Source organism: Salvelinus fontinalis, chromosome 27 (assembly GCF_029448725.1).
Source record: "Salvelinus fontinalis isolate EN_2023a chromosome 27, ASM2944872v1, whole genome shotgun sequence".
Taxonomy (NCBI): Eukaryota; Metazoa; Chordata; class Actinopteri; order Salmoniformes; family Salmonidae; genus Salvelinus; species Salvelinus fontinalis.
This window is the reverse complement of record NC_074691.1, coordinates 334,303-349,074: the sequence shown is the minus strand read 5'-3', so window position 1 is coordinate 349,074 and position 14,772 is coordinate 334,303. Positions and strand designations below refer to the sequence as shown.

At 42.6% G+C, this 14,772-nt stretch overlaps 1 protein-coding gene across 1 annotated transcript in view; it reads right to left on the bottom strand.

Moving 5' to 3' along the window:
• Positions 1-693: 693 nt before the first annotated feature.
• LOC129824821 (serine/threonine-protein phosphatase 2A 56 kDa regulatory subunit alpha isoform-like) overlaps positions 694-14,772 on the bottom strand; it is a 123,945-nt gene continuing 109,866 nt past the window's right edge. Inside the window, exons 6-13 of the mRNA XM_055884324.1 lie at positions 13,362-13,421; positions 12,502-12,610; positions 11,555-11,608; positions 8,208-8,258; positions 7,951-8,070; positions 2,234-2,361; positions 1,809-1,910; positions 694-1,559 (exon numbers count right to left, since the gene is read on the bottom strand). Coding sequence (XP_055740299.1) covers positions 1,313-1,559; positions 1,809-1,910; positions 2,234-2,361; positions 7,951-8,070; positions 8,208-8,258; positions 11,555-11,608; positions 12,502-12,610; positions 13,362-13,421 — 871 coding nt within the window. The 3' untranslated portion in view covers positions 694-1,312. The remainder of the gene's footprint in view (positions 1,560-1,808; positions 1,911-2,233; positions 2,362-7,950; positions 8,071-8,207; positions 8,259-11,554; positions 11,609-12,501; positions 12,611-13,361; positions 13,422-14,772) is intronic.

Here is a 14,772-nt window from a genome sequence, read left to right as displayed (position 1 = left end):
GCTTTGAATTCTTTAAGAAACTATAATTCAATTTTGATAAATAAGGGGTTTTAAAATTAGCATTCTACAATTCCACGACACACAAGATTAATTTGAAACTCTGGGGCCACCTAGTGACTTAAAATGTTGCTGCTACTCAAGACAAAAGAAAGACATACCCATGTTTTTTTTGAGTAGAAACATAAGGTAGACTTTATTTTGATGGTGTTCAAAACCTAGATAAGGTCTGTCATTACAAAACAGGTTCCCCACACAGTTGTATATCACAGAGATTGGAATGGTACATACACTCTGACAGAAAGGCATCAGAAAAGACTGGACCTACAATAGAGAACAGACACTCACGTTAAAGCAAACTCCCCCATACACGCACACACTGCATCCAGCCATGTTTAATCTGCAGAAACCAGACAATTTGCCACCACCTGGTTTCAAAAATCAACATCTCTGTCTTTAACAATACTCTGGAAAAAAAAATATATGGCTCATTTCTTTTTTCTACATCAGCTTTTTTAATTATTAATCGATTCTCTATTTAGACTGGAAAAATATGTTATACGTACTTAAATCTGTGACCATTTCATCATTTGTTTCTCTAAACTAAGCTCATTTCAAATACTTACTGTAAATAGGTTTTATGGCTGCAGGTTTTGAATGTGTTATAATAACAGCTATGACGTTAAGCATCATGTATTCAGATAAGAATATTAAACACCCGAAAACACGAGACCTCATGATAGTGACATTCACTCAGGTCTCCTATGTAGGGACTATAAACACACTCCTGTCTCCATCGTCTCCCACCCACCCCCTAAAGCTCGCCCCCTGAACCCCTCTTCCCTTAAGTTTGCAACCGTGTTGGGAGCAGTGATGAAAGCACATACAAAAGACAAATCTTAAAATAGCCATTTAGCTCCTCTAAGTGCAGCACAATCAGAAACGTTAATTTTCAAGTCATTATTCCCCCCCCTCATATTTTTTATACATTGAATATCACAAAAATCTTTTCTCAGTTAAGAAAGTAAATGTGAAAGGATAAATTCTTTGATCAGACAAAAAAGTTTACCAATATACTGTGGCCACACTGTAACATCCCAAAATATTCTTAAATTGAAATATACGTTTTCTGCCAAAGGACAATTGCTGGCATTTGAAATAGTTTTACTGTATATAGATTGAACATACTGATGAGGTTTATCTTTTTTTTGTTGCTATTTTCTCAGACCCCCTCCTCCCAGTCACCCCCAAGCCCCTCCCTGACAGTTCTGAGACGGCCTCGAAACCGTTACGGAATACAAAATGGAGTCCTGTGTCATTTGGCACTTGTGACAATCTCAACACCCTCCGTGGTATCCATGGCGACAACAGGGTCTTCATGGTCCGCGCAGATAGCGGTGCTCTTCTCCTGGTTGTCGTGGTGATTGTTGTTGTTGTTGTTGTTTTGGGCAGCGTTCTGGAGCCCGTGGCTGTTGTTTTGCACCAGTGCTGCCACATCGCTCAGCTTCAACTCATCTAGCTTTTTCCACAGCTCCTCCCTCTCCAGCTCCTTCTTCTTCTCCCTGGACACATACACACACACACACCAATTTCAGACTTTAGGTACAGAGGGGGACTGAAGGACTGACTGTCCTCGAAAATGGGTAATTAACAGAGGTAATGTAATCCAATGTATTATGCGTTGTACAAAGCAAACAAGCCAGAGTTGTTTCCCAACTCTATCCCTTACTATTTATTGTTCTAGTTTGCTCACACTGTTTGTTTAGACTGAAGAACTAAAATGAATATATGAACTGGAAGAGCTCACTCACCGCTGTCTGTCTGATTTGTAGGAGGCTGTCAGCTCATCAAATAGCGTGCTGTTCATCTCCATCAGGGTTTTCAGCACATTGTAGACCAGAGCTACAATCGTCCTGGAAAAATACAGGGGATAATGGCATCAGAATTAAACACATCCGGAGATGAGCCAGAATTAAACACATCCGGAGATGTTCACTGGCTCTCACTCAATCTTACAGTAGCAATGCTAGGATTGGATAACTAGAAAAACACAAACTTGTATTAAGCCCCAATAAAGCAATACCATTTGTCATACACACAGTTAGAGGGATATCGCAGAAAACTTAAAACCCCAACCTCTACGCCAACCATAGTTAAGAGTTCAGTATTAAGCATTGCGTTGTTACTGCTTTACCCTGAGGGCAATGGGTTGAGAACCTGAGAGTGGAGTACGTACGGGTTCCAGTGTTCTTTGGAGATTCTGTACAGGCTACCAAACATGATAGGAAGGATCTTGTCGATGTTCTCCTCAATGAGGCTCAGGATATACTCGTTGTTCCAGAAGTAGAGGGCACGCTCTGCTACCTGTAGGGATCAAGAGGAAATGAGCTGACTTGGGCTGGCAGTCTAACAAATGACAGTAACATTAAGTTCACCCATTTTTACATGTGGCCTTACTTTCACTCTTTCTGTGCTGGTAGTTTATTCCCAAAATCATTTTATAAATATTTTGTTTCATTACAACGAAAATTGGTTGTCACATTTTGTTGAGTCATCACTTACCATTGGCTATAATGGAATATGCAAATATGTCTAAAGTATTCAGACCCTTTGCTATGAGACTCGAAATTAAACTCAGGTGTATGCTGTTTCCATTGATCATCCTTGAGATGTTTCTACAACTTGATTGGGGTCCACCTGTGGTATATTGAATTGACTGGACATGTTTTGGAAAGGCACCTACCTGTCTATATAAGGTCCCACAGTTGACAGTGCATGTCAGGGCAAAAAACAAGCCTTGAGGTCGAAGGAATTGTTCATAAAGCTCTGAGATAGGATTGTGTCGAGGCACAGATCTGGGGAAGGGAACCAAAACACTTCTGAAGCATTGAAGGTCCCCAAGAACACAGTAGCCTCCATCATTCTTAAATGGAAGATGTTGGACACCACCAAGACTCTTCCTAGAGCTGGCCGCCCAGCCAAACTGAGCAATCAGGGGAGAAGGGCCTTGGTCAGGGAGGTGACCAAGAACCCGATGGTCACTCTGACAGAGCTCCAGAGTTCCTCTGTGGAGATGGGAGAATTTTCCAGAAGGACAACCATCTCTGCAGCACTCCACCAATCAGGCTTTTATGGTAGAGTGGCCAGATGGAAGACACTCCTCAGTAAAAGGCACATGACAGCCCGCTTGGAGTTTGCCAAAAGGCACCTCAAGGACTCTCAGACCATGAGAAACAAGATTATCTGGTCTGATGAAACCAAGATTGAACAGCTTGGCCTAAAGCGTCACGTCTGGAATAAACCTGGCACCTACGATGAAGCATGGTGGTGGCAGCATCATGCTGTGGGGGTGTTTTTCAGTGGCAGGGACTGGGAAACTAGTCAGGATTGAGGCAAAGATGAACGACGCAAAGTACAGAGATCCTTGTTGAAAACGTGCTCCAGAGCGCTCAGGACCTCACACTGGGGGCGAAGGTTCACCTTCCAACAGAACAACGACCCTAAGCACACAGCCAAGACAATGCAGGAGTGGCTTTGGGACAAGTCTCTGAATGTCCTTGAGTGGCCCAGCCAGAGCCCAGACTTGAACCCAATCGAACATCTCTGGAGAGACCTCAAAATAGCAACGCTCCCCATCCAACCTGACAGAGCTTGGGAGGATCTGCAGAGAAGAATGGTTAAATCTCCCCAAATACAGGTATGCCAAGCTTGTAGCGTCATACCCAAGAAGACATGAGGCTGTATCTGCTGCCAAAGCTACTTCAACGAAGTACTGAGTAAAGGGTCTGAATACTTGTAAATGTGAAAGCTGTTTTTTATTTTCAATAAATTAGAAAATGTTTCAATTTTTTTTTTTTTGCATTGTCATTATGAGGTATTGTGTTATAGCGGGTGCAGCGAAATGCTTTTGTTACTAGTTCCTAACAATGCAGTAACATGTCAAACAAGTACACAACAAAATAAATAAATAATTAACAGTAATCCAAATGCAATCTATACGTATATATGATCAGTGGTCAGTTTATTAGGTACGCCATCCCGTTCACTGAAAATAGTTCGCTCCTACAGACCGTGAGTCACGTGGCCGTGGCTTGCTATATAAAGCAGGCAGACAGGTATCGAGGCAATGACTTACTGTTCCATTGTATTGTTAGAACGGGCAAAAGAATGATCATCGGTGCCAGGCGTGCCGGTTCCATTATCTCAGAAACGGCCGACGACCTGCGCTTTTCCCGCACGACAGTGTCTAGGGTTTACAGAAAATGGTGCGACAAACTAAAAACATCCAGTTAGCAGCAGTCCTGTGGGCGAAAACAGCTCGTTGATGAGAGGATGAGAGGTTGAAGGAGAATGGCAAGAATCATACAAGCTAACAGGCGGGCCACAAACAGGCAAATAACGGCACAGTACAACAGCGGTATGCAGAATGGCATCTCGAAACGCACAACTCGCCGGTCATTGTCACGGATTGGCTATTGCAACAGATAACCACACCAGGTTCCACTCCTATCAGCTAAACAGAAGAAGTGGCTCCAGTGGGCATGCGATAACCAACACTGGACAATTGATGAGTGGAAAAACATTGTCTGGTCTGACAAATCCCAGTTGCATCATGCTGATGGCAGTCAGGATTTCATGGCATCCTGCCTGGTGTCAACGGTACAGGATGGTGGCGGTGGTGTAGGGAGTGTTTTCCTGGCAGATGTCAGGTCCCTTGATACCAATTGAGCAACATGTTCATGCCCAAAATAATTCAGGTTGTTCTGGAAGCCAAGGGGGGGGGTCCAACCTGGTACTAGATGGGTGTACCTAATAAACTGGCCACTGAGTGTACACCGGATTAATTTACACAAGATATACTAAGAATAATATGTATAGCAGTAGATGTATTAGTGAGCTACTGTATGTCAAGAATCCAGTATATAAATAAATGTGGCATGTATAAACAGTAACTAAAATACAATGTAGTAGAAATATTACAATGCGCTATGTCGAGAATACAGTATTTAAATACACAGTACAAAACCCTATGGTAAAATGAATAGAATTGCAGGAAATTAGCTTCCCGGACCAGAGTCCGGAATATGATACATACAGTGCATTCGGAAAGTATTCAGACCCCTTGACTTTTTCCACATTTTGTACATTACAGCATTACTCTAAAATGTATAAAATAAAACATTTTCCTCATCAATCTACACACAATACCCCATAAAGTACCGAGTAAAGGGTCTGAATACTTATGTAAATGTGATCATTTAACATTTTTTTTAATAAATCACATTTTTGGGGGATTTAACACACACACATGGACGCGGCGGTCGAAGGCACTGCATCTCTGTGCAAGAGGCGTCACTACAGTCCCTGGTTCGAATCCAGGCTGTATCACATCCGGCCGTGATTGGGAGTCCCATAGGGCGGTGCAAAATTGGCCCAGCTTCGTCCGGGTTTGGCCGGGGTAGGCCATCATTGTAAATAAGAATTTGTCCTTGACTGACTTGCCTAGTTAGGTTACACACACACCAAAAAGTTATTTTGTTGGCATTTACGCATGTTCCCATTACCAGTAAAACATAATCAAAACCTATTTCTTTCACTTACTTGCTGTGCTGTTTAGTTGCTCATTTGTTCAGTAGTTTCATTCTCAACCAGGATTTCTATGGAATGCCGTTTGGGTCTTTGCTATGGAACGCCGTTTGGGTCTTTGCGTGTCAAATAACACTTTTTGAACTGTCAAATAAGCTTGTTGACCAATCAGGTCCTGAATATGACTGCACGTCACATAATAATTTAACACGTTCATACATTTTTTACATAGCTATTACACATTGATTACACTATCACTCATATGTCACAACGATTCATCGATACGTATGCTATGATGCTGGTAAAGTTGTCTCGCGCACCTACAGTGCTGGTCATCAAAAAAAGCTAGCTAGCTCATGGATGTTCTTCCCCAAAAACATAGCAAAACGACATAATTTAGGTGTCATCATCTAAAACCACCCTAATTTACAAGACAGTTCTTATTTGATTAACACATCTATGTGAAGCTAGTCACAATAAGGATTAGCCACAATAGTGGAATTTGCAGTTAGCCTTCTACCTAAAAGTATGGCATAATTATACTATTTTTATTATTTTGCATCACTGTCAATGACATGCTTTAATTTTGAAGGCAAACCGCAAATTCCACTATTGTGCCTAATCTTTATTGTGGCTAGCTTCACAACACACGACCGGTCGAGCCTCACTAGCCAGATGAAGCTAGTTGGCTGCTTATAACGTTAGCATGGGAAACAGGGTTATGTAGATGGCTCGCTATTTATTTTCATGAACTGAAGTTCAATTCCAATAGGCGAACCACAAGTGGCAACCTAGCTAATACTTACTCACAAGGATTCCGAAATCATTGCTAAGAATGATGAAAATGACTCCAGTTTCTACTGGTCATTGTTATCAGGCTGGTTGTATTGGTGCTAGCTAGGTACCAAGCTAAAGCTAGCTACCCCAGAAGTTGCGGTCAAACAAATTATGCTTTATTACCAACGCGGTATTGTAAACACATTGTTCGTGGCCGGTGTTTGCAGACCTTTTTTGTACAGCTTTGACAGTGCTACTGTTTATTTTTTGAAACTCAAAGACCCAAATGGTGTTCAATAGTATGTATGACGTGAAGCTAATAGCAGTGACGCCTTTACTGTGAAACTCCGGTAGGGCAACATCTGACAAAAAGGGTACTTGGTAGTGTGTACCGGTGTTCGGCCAGTTGGCGAAAGCCAACATCACCCACGACAGAGAACGGTTGATTGTCAAGTGAAATTAAATCCATTATCTTGGCTTTAATGGATTTTACCTTTTGAGTTGTCTCGCTTTTGAGTTGTCTCGACATTGTGGGCAACGTTAGGAATGCTGTGTTGCACGTGTAGCGCAAAGCTTTTACGTGGCGTAAAATTGAATCAATTTTAGAACAAGGCTGTATCGTAACAAAATGTGGAAAAAGTCAAGGGGTCTGAATACTTTCCGAATGCACTGTAGGTACACTACCATTCAAAAGTTTGGGGTCACTTAGAAGTGTCCTTGTTATTGAAAGAAAAGCAACATTGAAAAATATTATCCATTAAAATAACATCAATAGATCAGAAATACCGTGTCTAGTTTGAGAAACAGACGCCTTACAAGTCCTCAACTGGCAGCTTCATTAAACAGTACCCGCAAAACACCCGTCTCAAAGTCAACTGTGAAGAGGCGACTCCGGTTTGCTGACCTTCTAGGCAGAGTTGCAAAGAAAAAGCCATATCTCAGACTGGCCAATAAAAATAAAAGATTAAGATGGGCAAAAGTACACAGACACTGGACAGAGGAACTCTGCCTAGAAGCAAACCGGAGTCGCCTCTTCACTGTTGACGTTGAGCCTGGTGTTTTGCAGGTACTATTTAATGAAGCTGCCAGACTTGTAAGGCGTCTGTTTCTCAAACAAGACACTCTGATGTACTTGTCCTCTTGCTCAGTTGTGCTCCGAGGCCTCCCACTCTTTCTATTCTGGTTAAAGCTAGTTTGCGCTGTTCTGTGAAGGGACTAGTACACAGCGTTGTATGAGATCTTCAGTTTCTTGGCAAATTCTCACATGGAATAGCCTTCATTTCTCAGAACAAGAATAGACTGACGAGTTTCAGAAGAAAGTGCTTAGTTTCTGGACATTTTGAGCCTGTAATCGAACCCACAAATGCTGATGCTCCAGATACTCAACTAGTCTAAAGAAGGCCAGTTTCATTGCTTCTTTAATCAGCAAAACAGTTTTCAGCTATGCTAACATACTTGCAAAAGGGTTTTCTAATGATCAAATAGCCTTTTAAAATGATAAGGGTTTGCTGGAGATGCACTTTTATTGAGGCCCTTTGCCAGCTTCCTTTCCACTGGGAGCTAAAAGTAAGTTGTAAGTCAAGACTGTACCTGGAAGTGGGGGTTGGCCACACATCTGGAGATCTGCTTGAACAGGGGTTCTTGGATCTTCTTGAACTGGGTGGGCTCAATGACATCCAGGATCTCCTCGATTTCCCCTAGGTACATCACCTAGAGCAGGTGGGAAACAACAAGACACAGATGTTCAAGAGATGCCGATACACTTTTTTACAAGTATCTGCTCGAGTGTGCGGTGTAATCTGGCAGTCATAACAGAGAAACAGACCGAAACAGCCAGACAGACATACCTCCTTCTGGCTACAGATTTTGGGCCAAAACTTCAACAGCCCCCGAATCACCTGAGGATTGAACAGATGACATTTAGTTCCAAGGAAGAGCCTTTAATTTTTTCTGTCTGTCTTTAGTCAACAAACCAACAGTAATGTGCATAGGACAATAGCACTGAAGTATTTGACATGCTATTTACCTTGGTACAATATGAGCTATTCATGATTTTGGAGAAAAAAAAATGTTTGAGGATAGGAAACTGGCACAGACATTCCTACAGCTTTACAGGAAAGCTGACATCCACAACCCAATATGGAAAAGTAATATACGGCATTGACCATATATTTAAAACCCATATACACTCCAGTATGTGGACACCTGCTCATCGAACATTTCATTCCAAAATCACGGTCAATAATATGGAGTTGGTCCACCCTTTGCTGCTATAACAGCCCCATTATTCTGGGAAGGCTTTCCACTAGATGTTGGAAAATTGCTGCGGGGACTTAATTCCATTCAGCCACAATAGCATTGGTGAGGTCGGGTACTGATGTTGGGCGATTAGGCCTGGCTCGCAGTTGGTGTTCCAATTCATCTTAAAGGTGTTCGATGGGGTTGAGGTCAGGGCTCTGTGCAGACCAGTCAAGTTCTTCCACACAGATCAAATAATTTCTGTATGCATCTCGCTTTGTGCACGGAGCATTGTCATGCAAAAACAGGAAAGGGCCTTCCCCAAACTGTTGCCACAAAGTTGGAAGCACAGAATCGTCTAAAATGTTTGTTTTTTGTATTGCTGTATCGTTAATATTTCCCTTCACTGGAACTAAGTGGCCTAGCCCAAACCATGAAAAACAGCCCCAGAGCATTATTCTTCTTCCACCAAACTTTACAGTTGGTACTATGCATTGGGGCAGGTAGCCATCTCCTTGCATCCACCAAACCCCAATTCGTTCATCAGACTGTCAGATGGTGAAGCATGATTCATCACTCCAGAGAACGTGTTTCCACTGCTACAGAGTACAATGAATTCGAGATTTACACCACTCCAGCCGACGCTTGGCATTGCGCATGGTGATCTTAGGCTTGTGTACGGCTGCTAAGCCATGGAAACTCATTCCATGAAGCTCTCGATGAACAGTTCTTGTGCCGACGTCTCTTCCTGAGGCAGTTTGGAACTCGGTAGTGATTATTGCAACCGAGGACAAAGGAGTTTTACTCGCTACATGCTTCAGCACTCGGCAGACCCGTTCTGTGAACTTGTGTGCCCTACCACTTCGCGGCTGAGCCGTTGTTGCTCCTAGACGTTTCCACTCCACAATAACACTTACAGTTGACCGGGGCAGCTCTAGCAGGGCAGACATTTGACAAACTGACTTGAAGGAAAGGTGGCATCCTATGACGGTGCCACGTTGAAAGTCCCTGAGTTTTTCAGTACGGGCCATTCTACTGCCACGTAGTTTATAAACGTGACATGCATTTTAAAATATATGATGATATAGTCTAACATAAATCTCACACCCCCATAAAAAAAAGTATCATATGGATATGCATTTTCATCATGCAAAATTTACTCCGATTTATTTTAATTTTTGTTCAATGCATTTATTGCTTTGACATGTAAATAAATATAACACTTTTCTGGAATACATGGCATGTATTTAAAAACAACACTCACAGGTAGGGATTCATTATTTTCTAATTGCATTCAGTGCAACCGTATGACTACTTTGTTGTTTCTTGTAGATGATACTTGCCATCTCATTTTGAGATTAGATCGAGGTGGTGTAGACCAGTGGTTCCCAAACTTTTTATAGTCCCGTACCCCTTCAAACATTCAACTTCCAGCTGCGTACCCCCTCTAGCGCCAGGGTCAGCGCACTCTCAAATGTTGTTTTTTGCCATCATTGTAAGCCTGCCACACACACACTATAGGATAGATTTATTATCAATCATCAATCAATCAAATGTATTATAAAGCCCTTTTTACATCAGCCGATGTCACAAAGTGCTATACAGAAACCCAGCCTAAACCCCAAACAGCAAGCAATGCAGATGTAGAAGCACGGTGGCTAGGAAAAACTCCCTAGAAAGGCAGGGACCTAGGAAGAAACCTAGAGAGGAACCAGGTTCTGAGGGGTGGCCAGTCCTCTTCTGGGTGTGCCGTGTGGAGATTACAACAGTACATGGCCAAGATGTTCAAACGTTCATAGATGACTAGCAGGGTCAAATAATAATAATCACAGTGGTTGTAGAGGATGAAACAGGCCAGCACCTCAGGAGTAAATGTCAGTTGGCTTTTCGTAGCCGATCATTCAGAGTTAGAGACAGCAGGTGCGGTAGAGAGAAAGTCGACAGCAGGTCCGGGACAAGGTAGCACGTCTGGTGGACAGGTCAGGGTTCCATAACTGCAGGCAGAACAGTTGAAACTGGAGCAGCAGCACGACCATATTTATTTATTTTCGAGTGACATAACAATATTTACCATTTCCCTTTTAGTCAATGTTTTGTGTTACTTTACTCAACTGGTAGTAAGCACGGGAGGCTAAAGAATGTTTTGTACATTTTCTTTATTGTAGATAAAGAGGACAAAGGAGTTTTACTCGCTACATGCACTCGGCATGCTCAGTTGTGCACCGGGGCCTTCCACTCTTTCAATTCTGGTTAGAGCCAGTTTGCGCTGTTCTGTGAAGGGACTAGTACACAGCGTTGTACGAGATCTTCAGTTTCTTGGCAATTTCTCACACGGAATAGCCTTCATTTCTCAGAACAAGAATAGACTGACGAGATTCAGAAGAAAGGTCTTTGTTTCTGGCCATTTTGAGCCTGTAATCAAACCCACAATTGCTGATGCTCCAGATATTCAACTAGTCTAAAGAAGTACAGTTTTATGGCTTCTTTAATCAAAACAACAGTTTTCAGCTGTGCTAACATAATTGCATAAGGGGTTTCTAATGATCAATTAGCCTTTTAAAATTATACACTTGGATTAGCTAACACAACGTGCCATTGGAACACAGGAGTGATGGTTGCTAATAATGGACCTCTGTACGCCTATGTAGATATTCCATTAAAAATAATCCGTTTCCAGCTAGAATAGTCATTTACAACATTAATAATGTCTACACTGTATTTCTGATCAATTTGAGGTTATTTTAATGGACAAAAAAGTGTGCTTTTCTTTCAAAAACAAGGACATTTCTAAGTGACCCCAAACTTTTGAACGGTAGTGTACACACACACACACACACACACACACACACACACACACACACACACACACATATATATATATAGAGCCATATATTACTTTTTCTTATGGGAACCTAGTGTCTCCATAGTAGAATGTAAGAAATGTTAGTTAGAGTACCGGCTCAGTAAGGGTGGGGTCCTTCTCCAGAAACTGGACAACACAGTAGGCCAGCTGAAAGGACAAAGAAAAGGCAAGTGAGCTTACGTACTTAATGTTAACAGAAACATTACAATGTGGTGTGTACTATACACCGAGTGTATAAAACATTAGGAACACCTTCCTAATATTGAGTTGCACCGCCTTTTGCCTCAGAACAGGCTCAATTCGTCAGGGTATGGACTCTACAAGGTGTCAAGCGGTCCACAGGGACGCTGGCTCATGTTGACTCCAATGTTTCACACAGTTATGTTAAGTTTGCTGGATGTCCTTTGGGTGGTTGAACATTCTTGATACACATATGGGAAACTGTTGAGCGTATAAAATCCAGCAGCAATGCAGTTCTTGACACACTCAAACCGGTGATCCTGGTATCTTTTACCATACCCTGTCCAAAAGCCCATTCACCCTCTGAATAGCACACATACATGTCTCAAGGCTTAAAAATCCTTCTTTAACCAGTCTCCTCCCCTTAATCTACACTGATTGAAGTGGATTTAACAGTTGACATCAATAAGGGAGCATAGCTTTCCCCTGGTCAGTCTATGTTATGGAATATTTTGTTTATCAGAGGTTCAAGTGTATAATACGGCCTCTAGATGGCACTGTTATCCAAGGCATTTTTTCAGAGCACAGTTCATTTTAGCTCATGAGGTTATGATTACACAGGCTTCTACATCATCTACTGTTCAAAAAGACTGACCTGACAGAACAAACGGGTAGCTAAGCTAATTACTATGTCATAATCTTGTATACCATTTTACCTATCATTCATTTTAAAGCCAGTTATATTTCTCAGATTTAGATAGGTGCTAAAAATAGAAGAGCGGTTGTCTACTGAGAGAGAGTAGTTAAAGCAAATTCTTAAAATGGGTTATTTATTGATCTTGTATTAGGTGTTTGGTTACCTGTGCGTGGAACAGGGCCAGTCCTTTGCCGGTGTGCATGGGGATGAGCACCTTCATCAGGAACTGCTTGTGTTCCGCCTTCAACGGCAGTGCAAAGCCATTGATGATGCTGCAGATATACAAATACAACACACCAATCATCGCCTTGAGAGGCAAACACGCATGCGTGAGAGACTGTACACGCGCACACACACGCACGCACGCACGCACACACACACACACACACACACACACACACACACACACACACACACACACACACACACACACACACACACACACACACACACACACACACACACACACACACACACACACACACACACACACACACACACACACACACACACACACACACACACACACACACACACACACACACACACACACACACACACACACGGCTGGGCGGTCTGAGAGGCAGAGAGAGATAAATATTCATTAGGTAGAACCAGGGAGACATTTCACTGTGGAACAAAATAACAAAGCTTCATTTTTCTTTTAACAGGAAGTGCCCCCAGACCATAACTCAAATAGTTGAAAAGGACAGGTCAGCAGTGTGACTGAGATTCCCAGAATTCTGTGGTGGTAAGATGTTAACAGCAGAGCAGCCTGTAGAAACACTCAAGGGAACCTCTAGTGTAGCGATATGAGTAAATCAGGTAAAATGGAGATATTATGGCATATGAGTGTACAAGGTTTCATGTCCTAGTTCCACCTAATACAATGTCATGTGCTTGCTGTGCTACTGCAGTTTTGTGCAACATGCAGCTTGAGTCAAAGATGCCTGATAACATTGCTATATGTTTATTGCTGTCGATGCATGCTTGAAATCACACCACAAAAACCTCCGGACTCACCTCCCCAGTATCTCCAGGAGCTCGGCCACTCCATTGAAGTGATCGGTCTCGTAGATGAACCTACCAGAATCAGACAACACAAACCATCATCAAACTTCAAATGACTACACAGAGACGACAGGAGCGTATGGTTCTGATTGGACACAATGGAGCAGAGAGAGAGCGACATTGCATTAGGAAGGCTAAAATGGCTCCCTCTGCTGACTTTGATGCTCACTGAGTCGAATCACAACGTGTAAAAGCTGTGAAATGTGCTTAGCCACTGTAGCGCTCCTAACCCAACTAACCTCCCCTACCTCATTTGCGGAAAGCAGAGCAGTAGACCCAACAGCCCAAACAGAGCTCACCCCCCCAAACAATGATTTTTATTTTTGAGTGACCCATTTTGGGCTGTCTGGAAACGGTTGGTATTGCCCTGCCAGTCAGACCATGCAGTGGGCATGGAGGATCTAATGGAGGATTTGAATGCCCTCCGATGGCATTTTTAATCCTGGCGGCAGATGGTCAACGTTGAGTGGGCCCCTCCGTCAATCAACAAGGAGTAAAGCGTTTCTCTGTAACCACAGCAACAGGAATCTCTGCTGTGCTTCTGTGTCTAATGAATATTGCATTTATTTTTTTCTATTTTTTACTATACTTGAGTAATGTGAATGGAGGTACAGTTTTGCTAGTGGTCGTGACTTGAGATGAGACATTATGTTTGGGGTTAGGAGTGGAGCCCGAAGGATTGAGAAAAGCTCATCATCATTGCAATCCAAAAGAATGACTGTCATGACTCTGATACTGTCATCATAGTACTGCATCTAGAAAGTCTGAAACTATCCTTTATGAGAATCCCATTTGACTTTTGACCCTATGACCAAAGAACATTTCCTCTGCACTGACAACAGATGTGCTGTGGGGTCTGACATAGATAGTCTTGATAATTTCCCATCTATCAGTTGTCCAAGCCACCGCTGCTGCTGTTTCTATATGAAAGAGCATGGCTGGGAAAGCCTGCCAAGGAAACACTCACAGCAGCACAGTTCCCCTTCTCAGCCAGGGCATTGACAGAAAGAATAGGGGAAACTAACTGACAGGTGTGGGCTTTCAGAGACATACGGGTGGTTGCAGTTTGAAAGAAGGTGGTGGTCAGTGGTGGCATTGTAAAAGGAGCCAACTGGAGAAAAACACAAGGGTCGTATTCATTAGGCAACAAGCCGAGGAAAACGGACTGAAACACGGCGGGACTACCTGAACAGTTCCAATGAGAAATGCTCATTTCTATTCCGTTGCGAAACGTTTTGCTACCGTGGGCCCTAATGAATACGGCCATGGACTTTTTATGAGCTGAGCTTCGGGGGGTTTGAACCCAGTTTTAAGGATCCCTGTGTGGGTCTTTGAAGGATGCCCTGCTGTTTGTTCCGGTGAA